The 15,008-nt window shown below is 55.1% G+C and overlaps 1 protein-coding gene across 6 annotated transcripts in view; it reads left to right on the top strand.

Annotated features, from left to right (window-relative positions):
• LOC134341123 (antigen peptide transporter 1-like) overlaps positions 1–13,544 on the top strand; it is a 44,301-nt gene extending 30,757 nt beyond the window's left edge. For all 6 annotated transcript variants that reach the window (XM_063038892.1, XM_063038891.1, XM_063038895.1 and 3 more), the window contains exons 8-12: positions 4,752–4,940; positions 6,085–6,258; positions 6,931–7,090; positions 7,900–8,036; positions 13,193–13,544. In XM_063038892.1, the coding sequence (XP_062894962.1) occupies positions 4,752–4,940; positions 6,085–6,258; positions 6,931–7,090; positions 7,900–8,036; positions 13,193–13,438 (906 nt within the window). In that variant the 3' untranslated portion in view covers positions 13,439–13,544. The remainder of the gene's footprint in view (positions 1–4,751; positions 4,941–6,084; positions 6,259–6,930; positions 7,091–7,899; positions 8,037–13,192) is intronic.
• Positions 13,545–15,008: the final 1,464 nt, after the last annotated feature.

Below are 15,008 nucleotides of genomic sequence, written 5' to 3'. Positions count from 1 at the left end.
ACACCCTCCACGGTCACCAACATCTCCACAGTCACCAACACCCTCCACGGTCACCAACACCTCCACAGTCACCAACACCTCCACAGTCACCAACACCTCCACAGTCACCAACACCTCCACAGTCACCAACATCTCCACAGTCACCAACACCTCCACAGTCACCAACATCCTCCACAGTCACCAACATCTCCAATCACCAGCACCCTCCACAGTCACCAACACCTCCACAGTCACCAACATCTCCACAGTCACCAACATCTCCACAGTCACCAACACCTCCACAGTCACCAACACCTCCACAGTCACCAACATTTCCACAGTCACCAACATCTCCACAGTCACCAACATCTCCACAGTCACCAACATCCTCCACAGTCACCAACATCTCCACAGTCACCAACACCTCCACAGTCACCAACATCTCCACAGTCACCAACATCTCCACAGTCACCAACACCTCCACAGTCACCAACACCCTCCACAGTCACCAACATCTCCACAGTCACCAACATCTCCACAGTCACCAACACCCTCCACAGTCACCAACATCCTCCACTGTCACCAACATCTCCACTGTCACCAACATCTCCACTGTCACCAACATCTCCACAGTCACCAACACCTCCACAGTCACCAACACCTCCACAGTCACCAACACCCTCCACAGTCACCAACACCCCCACAGTCACCAACATCTCCACAGTCACCAACATCTCCACAGTCACCAACATCTCCACAGTCACCAACACCCTCCACAGTCACCAACATCTCCACAGTCACCAACATCTCCACAGTCACCAACACCTCCACAGTCACCAACACCTCCACAGTCACCAACACCTCCACAGTCACCAACACCTCCACAGTCACCAACATCCTCCACTGTCACCAACATCTCCACAGTCACCAACATCTCCACAGTCACCAACACCTCCAGTCACCAACACCTCCACAGTCACGAACATCTCCACAGTCACCAACATCTCCACAGTCACCAACACCCTCCACAGTCACCAACACCTCCACAGTCACCAACACCTCCACAGTCACCAACACCTCCACAGTCACCAACACCTCCACAGTCACCAACACCTCCACAGTCACCAACATCTCCACAGTCACCAACATCTCCACAGTCACCAACACCTCCACAGTCACCAACACCTCCACAGTCACCAACACCTCCACAGTCACCAACATCTCCACAGTCACCAACATCCTCCACAGTCACCAACATCCTCCACAGTCACCAACACCTCCACAGTCACCAACACCTCCACAGTCACCAACATCCTCCACAGTCACCAACACCTCCACAGTCACCAACACCTCCACAGTCACCAACACCTCCACAGTCACCAACATCTCCACAGTCACCAACATCTCCACAGTCACCAACACCTCCACAGTCACCAACACCTCCACAGTCACCAACATCTCCACAGTCACCAACACCTCCACAGTCACCAACACCCTCCACAGTCACCAACATCCTCCACAGTCACCAACACCTCCACAGTCACCAACACCTCCACAGTCACCAACACCTCCACAGTCACCAACACCTCCACAGTCACCAACATCTCCACAGTCACCAACATCTCCACAGTCACCAACACCCTCCACAGTCACCAACATCCTCCACAGTCACCAACACCTCCACAGTCACCAGCACCTCCACAGTCACCAACATCTCCACAGTCACCAACATTCACCAGTCACCAACACCTCCAGTCACCAACACCTCCACAGTCACCAACATCTCCACAGTCACCAACATCTCCACAGTCACCAACATCTCCACAGTCACCAACACCTCCACAGTCACCAACATCTCCACAGTCACCAACATTCACCAGTCACCAACACCCTCCACAGTCACCAACATCTCCACAGTCACCAACACCTCCACAGTCACCAACACCTCCACAGTCACCAACACCTCCACAGTCACCAACATCTCCACAGTCACCAACAGCTCCACAGTCTCCAACAGCTCCACAGTCACCAACATCCTCCACAGTCACCAACATCCTCCACAGTCACCAACATCTCCACAGTCACCAACATCTCCACAGTCACCAACATCCTCCACAGTCACCAACATCCTCCACAGTCACCAACACCTCCACAGTCACCAACATCTCCACAGTCACCAACACCTCCACAGTCACCAACACCTCCACAGTCACCAACACCTCCACAGTCACCAACACCTCCACAGTCACCAACATCTCCACAGTCACCAACATCTCCACAGTCACCAACATCTCCACAGTCACCAACATCCTCCACAGTCACCAACATCCTCCACAGTCACCAACACCCTCCACAGTCACCAACACCCTCCACAGTCACCAACATCCTCCACAGTCACCAACACCCTCCACAGTCACCAACACCCTCCACAGTCACCAACATCTCCACAGTCACCAACATCTCCACAGTCACCAACACCTCCACAGTCACCAACATCTCCACAGTCACCAACACCTCCACAGTCACCAACACCCTCCACAGTCACCAACATCCTCCACAGTCACCAACACCTCCACAGTCACCAACACCCTCCACAGTCACCAACATCTCCACAGTCACCAACATCTCCACAGTCACCAACACCTCCACAGTCACCAACATCCTCCACAGTCACCAACACCTCCACAGTCACCAACACCTCCACAGTCACCAACACCTCCACAGTCACCAACACCTCCACAGTCACCAACACCTCCACAGTCACCAACATCCTCCACAGTCACCAACATCCTCCACAGTCACCAACACCTCCACAGTCACCAACACCTCCACAGTCACCAACATCCTCCACAGTCACCAACATCCTCCACAGTCACCAACATCTCCACAGTCACCAACACCTCCACAGTCACCAACATCTCCACAGTCACCAACACCTCTGCTTTCTGAGGATGCTGAAGAGAGCTGGTCCATGCACTTCAATACAGACAACCCTCAACAAGTGCATGGTTGTGGGTATTCTAACATAGTGCATCAGTGTGTGGTACAGAAACTGCACTGCGACACACAGGAGGGCTCTACGACAGGTGGTTAAAACTGCCCAGTGTACCACCAGCACCAGCCTCGCTGCCGTCAAGTGTGTGTGTATACAGAAATGTGCCTGACAAAGGCCAGCAATATCTCACCCACCCCGTTTATGAACTGTTTGTCCCACTCTTATCAGTGAAGGGTTTATGCAGCATCCCCACCTGGACCATTGAATTCAGAACAGTGACTTACCCCAGGCCGTCAGGCTGATCAATACCTCCATCTGTTAACCCACCCCACCACACCAGCTTTCATCTACCCTGCTAATGGCTAGATGAGTCTGTCTTGCAAAGAGTCACTTTGTCACTTCATCATTTCCTGTCAAAGTCACCTTCTGATCAGAAACTCCAGCACCTAGTGTCACCTTATGCACATACAGTCAGTCTGTCACCTAATAGGTATATCAGAGCCAGGTCTATTCTCACCGGCATGTGTTGTGAAATCTGTTAACTTAACAGCAGCAGTTCAATGCAATACATAATATAGGAGAAAAATAATAATAATAATAAATAATTAAGTAAATCAATTACAATATATGTATGTTGAATAAATTAAAAATTGTGTTAAAACCAGAAATAATGTATATTTTAAAAGTGAGGTAGTTTTCGTGGGTTCAGTGTCCATTTAGAAATCGGATGGCAGAGGGGAAGAAGCTGTTCCTGAATCGCTGAGTGTGTGCCTTCAGGCTTCTGTACCTCCTTCCTGGGTGCTGGAGGTCCTTAATAATGGACGCTGCCTTTCTGAGACACCGCTCCCTGAAGATGTCCCAGTACTTTGTAGGCTAGCACCCAAGATGGAACTGACTAGACTTATAAACTGCAGCTTTTTTCGGTCCTGTGCAGTAGCAGCCCCCACTCCCCATACCAGACCGTGATGCAGCCTGTCAGAATGCTCTCCACAGTACAACTGTAGAAGTTTTGAGTGTACTTGCTGACATGCCAAATCTCTTCAAACTCCTAATGAAGTATAGTTGCTGACTTGCCTTCTATATAACTACATCGATATGTTGGGACCAGGTTAGATCCTCAGAGATCTTGACACCCAGGAACTTGAAGCTGTTCACTCTCTCCACTTCTGATCCCTCTATGAGGATTGGTATGTGTTCCTTCATCTTACCCTTCCTGAAGTCCACAATCAGCTCTTCTGTCTTACTGACATTGAGTGCCAGGTTGTTGCTGTGGCACCATTCCACTAGTTGGCATATCTCACTCTTGTATGTCCTCTCATCACCACCTAAGATCCTACCAACAATGGTTGTATCGTCAGCAAATTTATAGATGGTGTTTGAGCTGTGCCTAGCCACACAGTCATGGGTACAGCCACAGATAACATTTTCTTGTACATAGTGACATAGGATTGCTTTTCTATTTATATTTATTGTGTTTTTTATGCTACATCGGATCTGGAGTAAGAATCATTTCATCCTCCTTTACACTCATGTACTGAAGAGTGACAATAAACAGTTTTGATTTTGGTAACTAGTGTCACAATCCAATAACTGAACACTAACCAACAGTCCTCAGATATGGACTGATTGGTACTTGCATCGATAGCCGAGTGGGGTGGGAGTCAAAGTGATCTTGTTCAGAGTCGTCCCTGTCTTTGCTGTGTTTATTGAAGTCTCTGATTGTTACCCTGTCTCTAGCAGTGCGGGTTGCAGTAAACTCTGTTGTGTCTCACTACAGGCCCTACTCCACGTCTACCCTCATGTGAAGAAAGCTGTTGGGGCCTCGGAGAAAGTCTTTGAGTACATGGATCGTAAGTCTGTCATGCCCCCTGTGGGGACCCTCAGGCCAGCAAAGCTGAAGGCACACATCGAGTTCAGGAATGTGACATTTGCCTACCCCAGGCAGCCAGATCTTCCGGTGTTGAAGGTAAGGTGCCTCATTCCACACTGCAAACGGGGTACTTCACCGAAACGAGGCAAATCAGGAGTTGTCCACGTGGACAGGAAGGTTTACAGCCAGTGAGCAGTTGTGATAGAGGTCGCAGCCTGAGTGAGGAATTGGTCAGAGAGTGAGGTTAGCCTGTGTCCATTCAATATCAGTGACCAGTAGATCTTCAGTGGCCTTCAGTTTGCACTGAGGGAGGGACAGAGAACATCTGGGTTTATTGCTGACATTAATTCTGGTGACATAGTTGGGGGGAGAAGTTTTCAGAGGAAGATTAGTGAGTTACAGAAGAATACTAGAACATGAGAAAGACAGTCAACTCTTTCAGCCTGTCCTGCCATTCAATGTGACCTCAGCTGGTCTACCCCGGTCTCCATTCCTCCCCTCTGCCAGTCCTCCTTTGCCCGCAGTTCCCTGATCTCTCAGGTTCGCTCAACCCTGTGTCAGGGAAGATATTCAACCACTGACCCTCTGAATCTTTAATAGTAATGGAAGTGTGGATCCACTGTAAATCCTCCAGGAGCAATCAGCCACAGTGCAAAGCCCAGTGTTCACCACCAGCACAATTCCACCCTCACTGCTGTAAACCAGTGGCTTCACTCACCCGCAGGGTGTTCTTACTAATTCCCCTGAAAACCTGTAAAGGGCAGATACACACTGCCAGTCTTCCCCCAGCACTCTGCAGCTGTGACGACCACCCTGCTCAGCTGTCAACCCGTACACAGCTCATCGAGCACGCGGTTTACTCTACGCAAACTGTCCCTCTGCGCACGGCTCCCAGTGCACGCACCCCCCGCATGTGGACCCTCCACCACCCCCCTCACGGCTACCTCTGCACAGTGTTCGCCCAGTGTTCTGTGTATGTTGGATCCTCTTTCCAATTCCTATACCTCCTATCTTCCTCTTCTCCTCACCCCTCCTTTTCACATAACCCCCCCCTCACTGACCTCTCCCCCACTACCCCCCTCACCACCCATTCTCTCTCCACCTCCCACACTGACTTCCCTCCCCATCCACCTCCCTCCTTTTCCTTTCCCCTCTCCTCACTCCCGTTCCTGAATTCATTACCGGGGTGATGTGAGTGAAGGCCAGACCCCAGTAATGAGGCCAGATGTTATTTTTGCAGAATGTGTCCTTTGAGGTGCGGAGTGGGGAGGTGACGGCCCTGGTGGGGGCCTCGGCCGCGGGGAAGACCACCTGTGTGTCCCTCCTGCAACGTTTCTATCAGCCCCAGTCGGGACAGATCCTGCTGGATGGGATTCCCATCGAGGAGTACGAGCACAAGCCTTACCACAGGAAGGTAAGGCGGGGGGTATAGACGAGATGGTAAGTGGGGTCAAACACAGATTGATGTGGGGAATCACCCTCAGGGTGGAGAGGGGGTTACACTGAAGGAGGAAGGGGTCATACACAGGGCGGTGGGAAGGTTAACGGAGGGGTGGGTCTGTTCTTGGGCCATTGAAAAGGGAGAATCGATAATGAAGACAGTGTGTGGGGGGGTTGGCATTGGAGGGGAATGGGGTCTAGGACCCAGGTCAAGGAGCAGGGGCTCAGACACAGGGAAAGTATGAGGTGTCTGATACATGAGCTCTACGTTATTTCAGTACATGCACTGGAATAGCAATGGTCAATGTGCCAAACTGGAACCTGCTCCTTTCTACAAGGCGGAGGTTTAAGGTAGGGGGTGAACATATAAAGGGGGTTTGTGGGGCAGGATTTTCATTACACAGTGTGGGTGCTTGGAACACTCGGCCCAATACAATCACATTGTTAAAGAGTCATTTAATCAGGCACGTGACGGGGTTGGTGAGGGGGAGCGATGTAGATCATATTCAGGCAGTTGGGTTTATGTTAAATTGGCATCTTAGTTGACACAAATGTTCTGTACTGTTCTCCCTCGCACCCTCTGTACCCTCTAAACCCCCCACCTGGCCCTCCCCCTCTGCCGGGTTTCACTGACAATGTTGTCCAGGTGGCCCTGGTGAGCCAAGAGCCGGTGCTGTTTGCTCGGTCGGTGGAGGAGAACATCGCCTACGGACTGGAGGATGTCAACGCTGAACGTGTGGCCAACGCAGCGAGAGATGCCTGTGCACACCAGTTCGTCACAGCGCTGAGGGACGGGTACAGCACAGGTAGGGGGGGTGGGGAGTGGGGAGAGAGGGTTGAGCTTTGAAGGGGAGGGAGGCAAGAGAGAGCTGTGGGAGAGGTACTCGGAGTGAGGACTAAGAAGGAAGTGGGAGAGAGATTGGAGTGAGATTTGAGGGGGAGAGTGGAGAAATGAGAGGAGAGACTGGAGAGAGGAGTAGGGAATGGAGTGAGGAGGGAGGGCAGAGTGAGAACTGAGGCGGACAGAGGGGAATTGAGGGGAGACTGAGAATGAGGACATGGAGAGTGAGAGGTGGTCTGACGGGAGACAGAGAAGAAGAAAGATTGTGGGTGAGCTGAGTGAGTGGGTGCCTGGTTGGGTAGGAGTGAGTGAGGGATAGGGTTGAGGAGTGAGCCAGGATGAGGAGGAAGTGAAAATGGCTGACGGGGTGAGTGTGAGTGAGGGGGATGGAAGAGGGACTGAGAAGAGTTGATGTTCTGAGGTGGAGAGAGTGCAGGTGAGGAGTGAGCTAAAGGAAGGATGAATGTGGGTGACGAAGTAGCTGTGATAAACCACTGTGATAACACACTGTGATAAACCACTGTGATAACACCACTGTGATAAACCACTGTGATGACGCACTGTGACAACACACTGTGATAACACCACTGGGTTGACACACTGTGATAACCACTGGGGCAGAAGGTGGTGAAGACAAGGAATGGTTTGCTTTTCAGGAAGTTATTTGCTGTGAGTGTTACCAATCCCTCACCCGGTATAATGTGCTGGAAGCTCTGATCGAGCAATTCCCAGTCCCCACGTCCCCATGACCACACTCTCCCTCTCTGTCCACAGACGCCGGTGAAAAGGGGGGACAACTCTCGGGGGGACAGAAGCAGCGAGTGGCCATTGCCCGAGCTCTGATCCGAGACCCTCAGGTCCTCATTCTGGACGATGCAACAAGCTGCCTGGACAATGAGACCGAGCACCTGGTGAGTACCGCGGACCCCCACCCCAACTCCCCATCAGTACCGGACACCCACCCCGACTCCCAGTCAGTACCGGACCCCCACCCCGACTCCGCATCAGTACCGGACCCCCACCCCAACTCCCCATCAGTACCGGACCCCCACCCCGACTCCGCATCAGTACCGGACCCCCACCCCAACTCCCAGTCAGTACAGGACCCCCACCCCGACTCCCCGTCACTACCGGACCCCCACCCCAACTCCCCATCAGTACCGGACCCCCACCCCGACTCCGCATCAGTACCGGACCCCCAACCCAACTCCCCGTCAGTACCGGACCCCCACCCCGGCTCCCCATCAGTACCGGACCCCCACCCCAACTCCCCATCAGTACCGGACCCCCACCCCGACTCCCCGTCAGTACCGGACCCCCACCCCAGCTCCCCATCAGTACCGGACCCCCACCCCAACTCCCCATCAGTACCGGACCCCCACCCCGACTCCCCGTCAGTACCGGACCCCCACCCCAACTCCCATCAGTACCAGACCCTCACCCCGACTCCCCATCAGTACCACGTACCCCCACCCCAACTCCCAGTCAGTACCGGACCCCCACCCCGACTCCCCGTCAGTACCGGACCCCCACCCCGACTCCCAGTCAGTACTGGACCCTCACCCCGACTCCCAGTCAGTACCAGACCCACACTCCGACTCCCAGTCAGTACCGGACCCTCACCCCAACTCCCATCAGTACCGGACACCCACCTCCAACTCCCCGTCAGTACCGGACACCCACCCCAACTCCCCGTCAGTACCGGACTCCCACCCCGACTCCCAGACAGTACCGGACCCCCACCCTGACCCCCAGTCAGTAGCGGACCCCAACCCCGACTCCCCGTCAGTACCAGACCCCCACCCCGACTCCCAGACAGTACGGGACCCCCACCCCAACTCCCCATCAGTACCGGACCCTCACCCCGACTCCCCGTCAGTACTGGACCCCCACCCCGACTCCCAGTCAGTACTGGACCCCCACCCCGACTCCCCATCAGTACCAGACCCCCACCCCAACTCCCAGTCAGTAGCGGACCCTCACCTCGACTCCCAGTCAGTACCACGGACCCTCACCCCGACTCCCCGTCAGTACCGGACCCCCACCCCGACTCCCCATCAGTACCGGATCCCCACCCTGACTCCCAGTCAGTATCAGACCCCCACCCCGACTCCCCGTCAGTACCGGACCCCCACCCCAACTCCCATCAGTACCAGACCCTCACCCCGACTCCCCATCAGTACCACGTACCCCCACCCCAACTCCCAGTCAGTACCGGACCCCCACCCCGACTCCCCGTCAGTACCGGACCCCCACCCCGACTCCCAGTCAGTACTGGACCCTCACCCCGACTCCCAGTCAGTACCAGACCCCCACCCCGACTCCCCGTCAGTACCGGACCCCCACCCCAACTCCCATCAGTACCAGACCCTCACCCCGACTCCCCATCAGTACCACGTACCCCCACCCCAACTCCCAGTCAGTACCGGACCCCCACCCCGACTCCCCGTCAGTACCGGACCCCCACCCCGACTCCCAGTCAGTACTGGACCCTCACCCCGACTCCCAGTCAGTACCAGACCCACACTCCGACTCCCAGTCAGTACCGGACCCTCACCCCAACTCCCATCAGTACCGGACACCCACCTCCAACTCCCCATCAGTACCGGACACCCACCTCCAACTCCCCGTCAGTACCGGACACCCACCCCAACTCCCCATCAGTACCAGACCCCCACCCCGACTCCCAGTCAGTACCGGACCCTCACCTCGACTCCCAGCAGTACCACGGACCCTCACCCCGACTCCCCGTCAGTACCGGACCCCCACCCCAACTCCCCATCAGTACCGGACCCCCACCCCGACTCCCAGTCAGTACTGGACCCCCACCCCAACTCCCCGTCAGTACCGGACCCCCACCCCAACTCCCATCAGTACCAGACCCTCACTCCGACTCCCCATCAGTACCACGGACCCCCACCCCAACTCCCAGTCAGTACCGGACCCCCACCCCGACTCCCCGTCAGTACCGGACCCCCACCCTGACTCCCAGTCAGTATCAGACCCCCACCCCGACTCCCAGTCAGTACCGGACCCCCACCCCAACTCCCATCAGTACCAGACCCTCACCCCGACTCCCCATCAGTACCACGTACCCCCACCCCAACTCCCAGTCAGTACCGGACCCCCACCCCAACTCCCCGTCAGTACCGGACCCCCACCCCGACTCCCAGTCAGTACTGGACCCTCACCCCGACTCCCAGTCAGTACCAGACCCACACTCCGACTCCCAGTCAGTACCGGACCCTCACCCCAACTCCCATCAGTACCGGACACCCACCTCCAACTCCCCGTCAGTACCGGACACCCACCTCCAACTCCCCGTCAGTACCGGACACCCACCCCAACTCCCCGTCAGTACCGGACTCCCACCCCGACTCCCAGACAGTACCGGACCCCCACCCTGACCCCCAGTCAGTAGCGGACCCCAACCCCGACTCCCCGTCAGTACCAGACCCCCACCCCGACTCCCAGACAGTACGGGACCCCCACCCCAACTCCCCATCAGTACCGGACCCTCACCCCGACTCCCCGTCAGTACCGGACCCCCACCCCGACTCCCAGTCAGTACTGGACCCCCACCCCGACTCCCCATCAGTACCAGACCCCCACCCCGACTCCCAGTCAGTACTGGACCCTCACCTCGACTCCCAGTCAGTACCACGGACCCTCACCCCGACTCCCCGTCAGTACCGGACCCCCACCCCAACTCCCCATCAGTACCGGACCCCCACCCCGACTCCCAGTCAGTACTAGACCCCCACCCCAACTCCCCGTCAGTACCGGACCCCCACCCCAACTCCCATCAGTACCAGACCCTCACTCCGACTCCCCATCAGTACCACGGACCCCCACCCCAACTCCCAGTCAGTACCGGACCCCCACCCCGACTCCCCGTCAGTACCGGACCCCCACCCCGACTCCCAGTCAGTATCAGACCCCCACCCCGACTCCCAGTCAGTATCGGACCCCCACCCCGACTCCCAGTCAGTAGCGGACCCTCACCCCGACTCCCATCAGTACCGGACACCCACCTCCAACTCCCCGTCAGTACCGGACACCCACCTCCAACTCCCCGTCAGTACCGGACTCCCACCCCGACTCCCAGACAGTACCGGACCCCCACCCTGACCCCCAGTCAGTAGCGGACCCCAACCCCGACTCCCCGTCAGTACCAGACCCCCACCCCGACTCCCAGACAGTACGGGACCCCCACCCCAACTCCCCATCAGTACCGGACCCTCACCCCGACTCCCCGTCAGTACTGGACCCCCACCCCGACTCCCAGTCAGTACTGGACCCCCACCCCGACTCCCACCCCGACTCCCCGTCAGTACTGGACCCCCACCCCGACTCCCAGTCAGTACTGGACCCCCACCCCGACTCCCCATCAGTACCAGACCCCCACCTCGACTCCCAGTCAGTACCGGACCCTCACCTCGACTCCCAGTCAGTACCACGGACCCTCACCCCGACTCCCCGTCAGTACCGGACCCCCACCCCAACTCCCCATCAGTACCGGACCCCCACCCCGACTCCCAGTCAGTACTGGACCCCCACCCCAACTCCCCGTCAGTACCGGACCCCCACCCCAACTCCCATCAGTACCAGACCCTCACTCCGACTCCCCATCAGTACCACGGACCCCCACCCCAACTCCCAGTCAGTACCGGACCCCCACCCCGACTCCCCGTCAGTACCGGACCCCCACCCTGACTCCCAGTCAGTATCAGACCCCCACCCCGACTCCCAGTCAGTATCGGACCCCCACCCCGACTCCCAGTCAGTAGCGGACCCTCACCCCGACTCCCATCAGTACCGGACACCCACCTCCAACTCCCCGTCAGTACCGGACACCCACCTCCAACTCCCCGTCAGTACCGGACACCCACCCCGACTCCCCGTCAGTACTGGACTCCCACCCCGACTCCCAGACAGTACCGGACCCCCACCCTGACCCCCAGTCAGTAGCAGACCCCCACCCCGACTCCCCGTCAGTACCAGACCCCCACCCCGACTCCCAGACAGTACGGGACCCCCACCCCAACTCCCCATCAGTACCGGACCCTCACCCTGACTCCCCGTCAGTACCGGACCCCCACCCCGACTCCCAGTCAGTACCGGACCCCCACCCCGATTCCCAGTCAGTACCGGACCCCCACCCCGACTCCCCATCAGTACCAGACCCCCACCCTGACTCCCAGTCAGTACCGGACCCTCACCTCGACTCCCAGTCAGTACCACGGACCCTCACCCTGACTCCCTGTCAGTTCCGGACCCCCATCCCGACTCCCCGTCAGTACCGGACCCTCACCCCAACTCCCCGTCAGTACTGGACCCCCACCCCAACTCCCAGTCAGTACCGGACCCTCACCCCGACTCCCAGTCAGTACCACGGACCCTCACCCCAACTCCTCCCAGTCAGTACCGGACCCCCAACCCAACTCCCGTGCCATTGAGTGTGAAACTGAGCTCCTACAGAGAAATATTCTGGTGTCTTCCTTTCTTCCTTTCTTCCTTCTCAGTTCTGATGGAGGATCTCAGCCTCAAATGTCAAGTGTTAATTCATTTCCACAGATGCTGCCTGACCTGCTGAGTTTCCAGCATTTTGTGTGTGTGGTTCTGGATTTCCAGCATCTGCTTTTGTTTCCCTGTCTCCATTGCTCTCTCTCCTGAGTTTCTTTCCCATCCTGTCTCTCTAATCCCTGTCCACTCTGTATCTGTCGGTCCATTCATCCTGTACACACTGTGACCATTGTCACTTTCACCACCCTGCATATCTCATTCTCTCTCTCTCACCGCCTGCCTCACTCTCTCACCATTTTCTGACTCCTCCTTTTGTTCTTCATGTCACTCTATGCATATCACTCTCTCCCCACCTCACTCTCCCTCCAGACTATCCCTATGCCTCACTCCCCCCCCCGTACCTTCCTTCCTGCCACTCTCACACTCCTCTCCCGAGCTCTCTCCCTGCCCCTCCTACACTCCCCTCCCGGTCTCTCCACTTCCCCCCTTTCTCCTCTGCTCCCCGCCCCACTCTCTCTAACCTGTCTCTCTGTCACCACAGGTCCACCAGTCGGTGTACAGTCGAGCTGAGGGGCGTGCCGTGCTGGTAATCGCACACCGGCCGAGTACGATAGAGAGAGCCGATCGGATCGTGGTGCTGGAGGGGGGGAAGGTGGTAGAGGAGGGGACGCCCCAGCAGCTGCAGGAGAAGGGCAGCAGTTACCACCGGCTGCTCCACGTGCACAGCCCGGACGCAGGGACTGAGCAATCGGAGGAGGGGCTGGTGGAAACGGAGGTGGAGTCGTGAACAGCGGGATGTCCTGCTGGTGTCTGCTCAGGCACAGTCGGGTGGTCTTGAATGTAATTTAGACTATTGTACATATGATGTTGTTTGTGTTTAATAAAGTATTTTGGATCCTAATGATTTGGTTCTGAGGTTTCTGGGAAATCAAGAAGAAGGCATAAAACACATTGCTTATGATCATTTATTAAGTGTCACAAGAACAATGAAGAGAGAGAATGAGAGAGAGAGGGGAGGGGAAAGAGAGGGAACAAAGGTGGTGTTGTTTTCATATACAAGACGACTGATAACAGCAGAGAGCTTTTTTGTGGATGTTGAGTGTGGGACTCAATTTGAACATTTCAAAGCCATTTGGACAGGTTCATGCATATGACAATTTAAATGAATATGGGTCAAGTTATTGACATATAGAAAACTGACTTATCATTAATGACAAATCATTAAATGAATCTTAATTAATGAAAAACACACTTTATTGTCTCAACGCAAATATTTGGGCCAACAATTTACATCCTGAATGCTTTTGTTCCCTTTGTACAACATTCACTCAGACCATGAACCCTTCAAAAAGCCAGGCTCAATAAACTGATTAGAAAGGCTGGCTCTGTTATGGGAGTGAAACCGGACACACTGGATGCTGTGGTAGAACAAAGGACCCGACGGAAAATCCCGGCAATTCTGGACAATACTCTCTGCCCGCCACCTTGCCTGATCAGAGAAGCACTTTCAGTAATAGACTAAGACCACTGTGCTGCTCCAAAGAGCGCTGTATCAGGTCATTCTTACCCTCGGCCATTAGGCTCTACAATGAGTCAACCTATAGACGGGGAAGTGATGACCCCTCCCCTCCTGTTAGATTGTGTGTGGTAACTTATTCTTTCTTGTTTCTCCTCTAATTGTACATCAGTGCACTTGTAATGCTACTGTGACACAGTAATTTCCTTTGAGATCAATAAAGTATCTACCTATCTATTGTTCCCTTTGTACAATACTCAGACCATAAACCCCTCACAAGGCCATGCTGACTATCCATAATCAGACAGTGCTTGTAAGGCCTTTCTCTGAGAATCTTTTCAAATTATTTGCCTACCACTGAAGTACGACTCACTGGTCTATAATTTACAGGGTTTTCCCTACTCCCTTTCTTGAACAAAGGAGTAACACTTGCCACCCACCAATCACCTAGTAATATTCCTGTGGCTATTGAGGATGCAAAGATCTTCACCAAAGGCACAGCAAATCTCTTCCCTCACTTTTGTAGTATCCTAGGGTATATTCCATCTGGCCCCAGGGACCTATCTTATCCTAAAGTTTTTCAAAAGTTCCATCATATTCTCTTTCTTATCATTGGTATGTTTAGACCACAACTCATGGGAGCAGAATTAGACCATCTGGCCCATCGATTCTGCTCCACCATTCAATCATGGCTGATCCTCTTTATTTCACCTCCTTTACCCCAGTTCCCAGCCTTCTCCCCATAACCTTTGATGAAATGTCCGGTCATGAACCTGTCAATCTCTACCTTAAATACACCCAACGACCTGGCCTCCACAGCTGTGTGTGGCAACAAATTTCA

The sequence above is a fragment of the Mobula hypostoma genome (assembly GCF_963921235.1).
Source record: "Mobula hypostoma chromosome 5 unlocalized genomic scaffold, sMobHyp1.1 SUPER_5_unloc_3, whole genome shotgun sequence".
In the NCBI taxonomy this organism is placed as follows: Eukaryota; Metazoa; Chordata; class Chondrichthyes; order Myliobatiformes; family Myliobatidae; genus Mobula; species Mobula hypostoma.
Note: the sequence above shows the minus strand (reverse complement) of the source record. Positions and strands in the feature narration are given on the sequence as shown.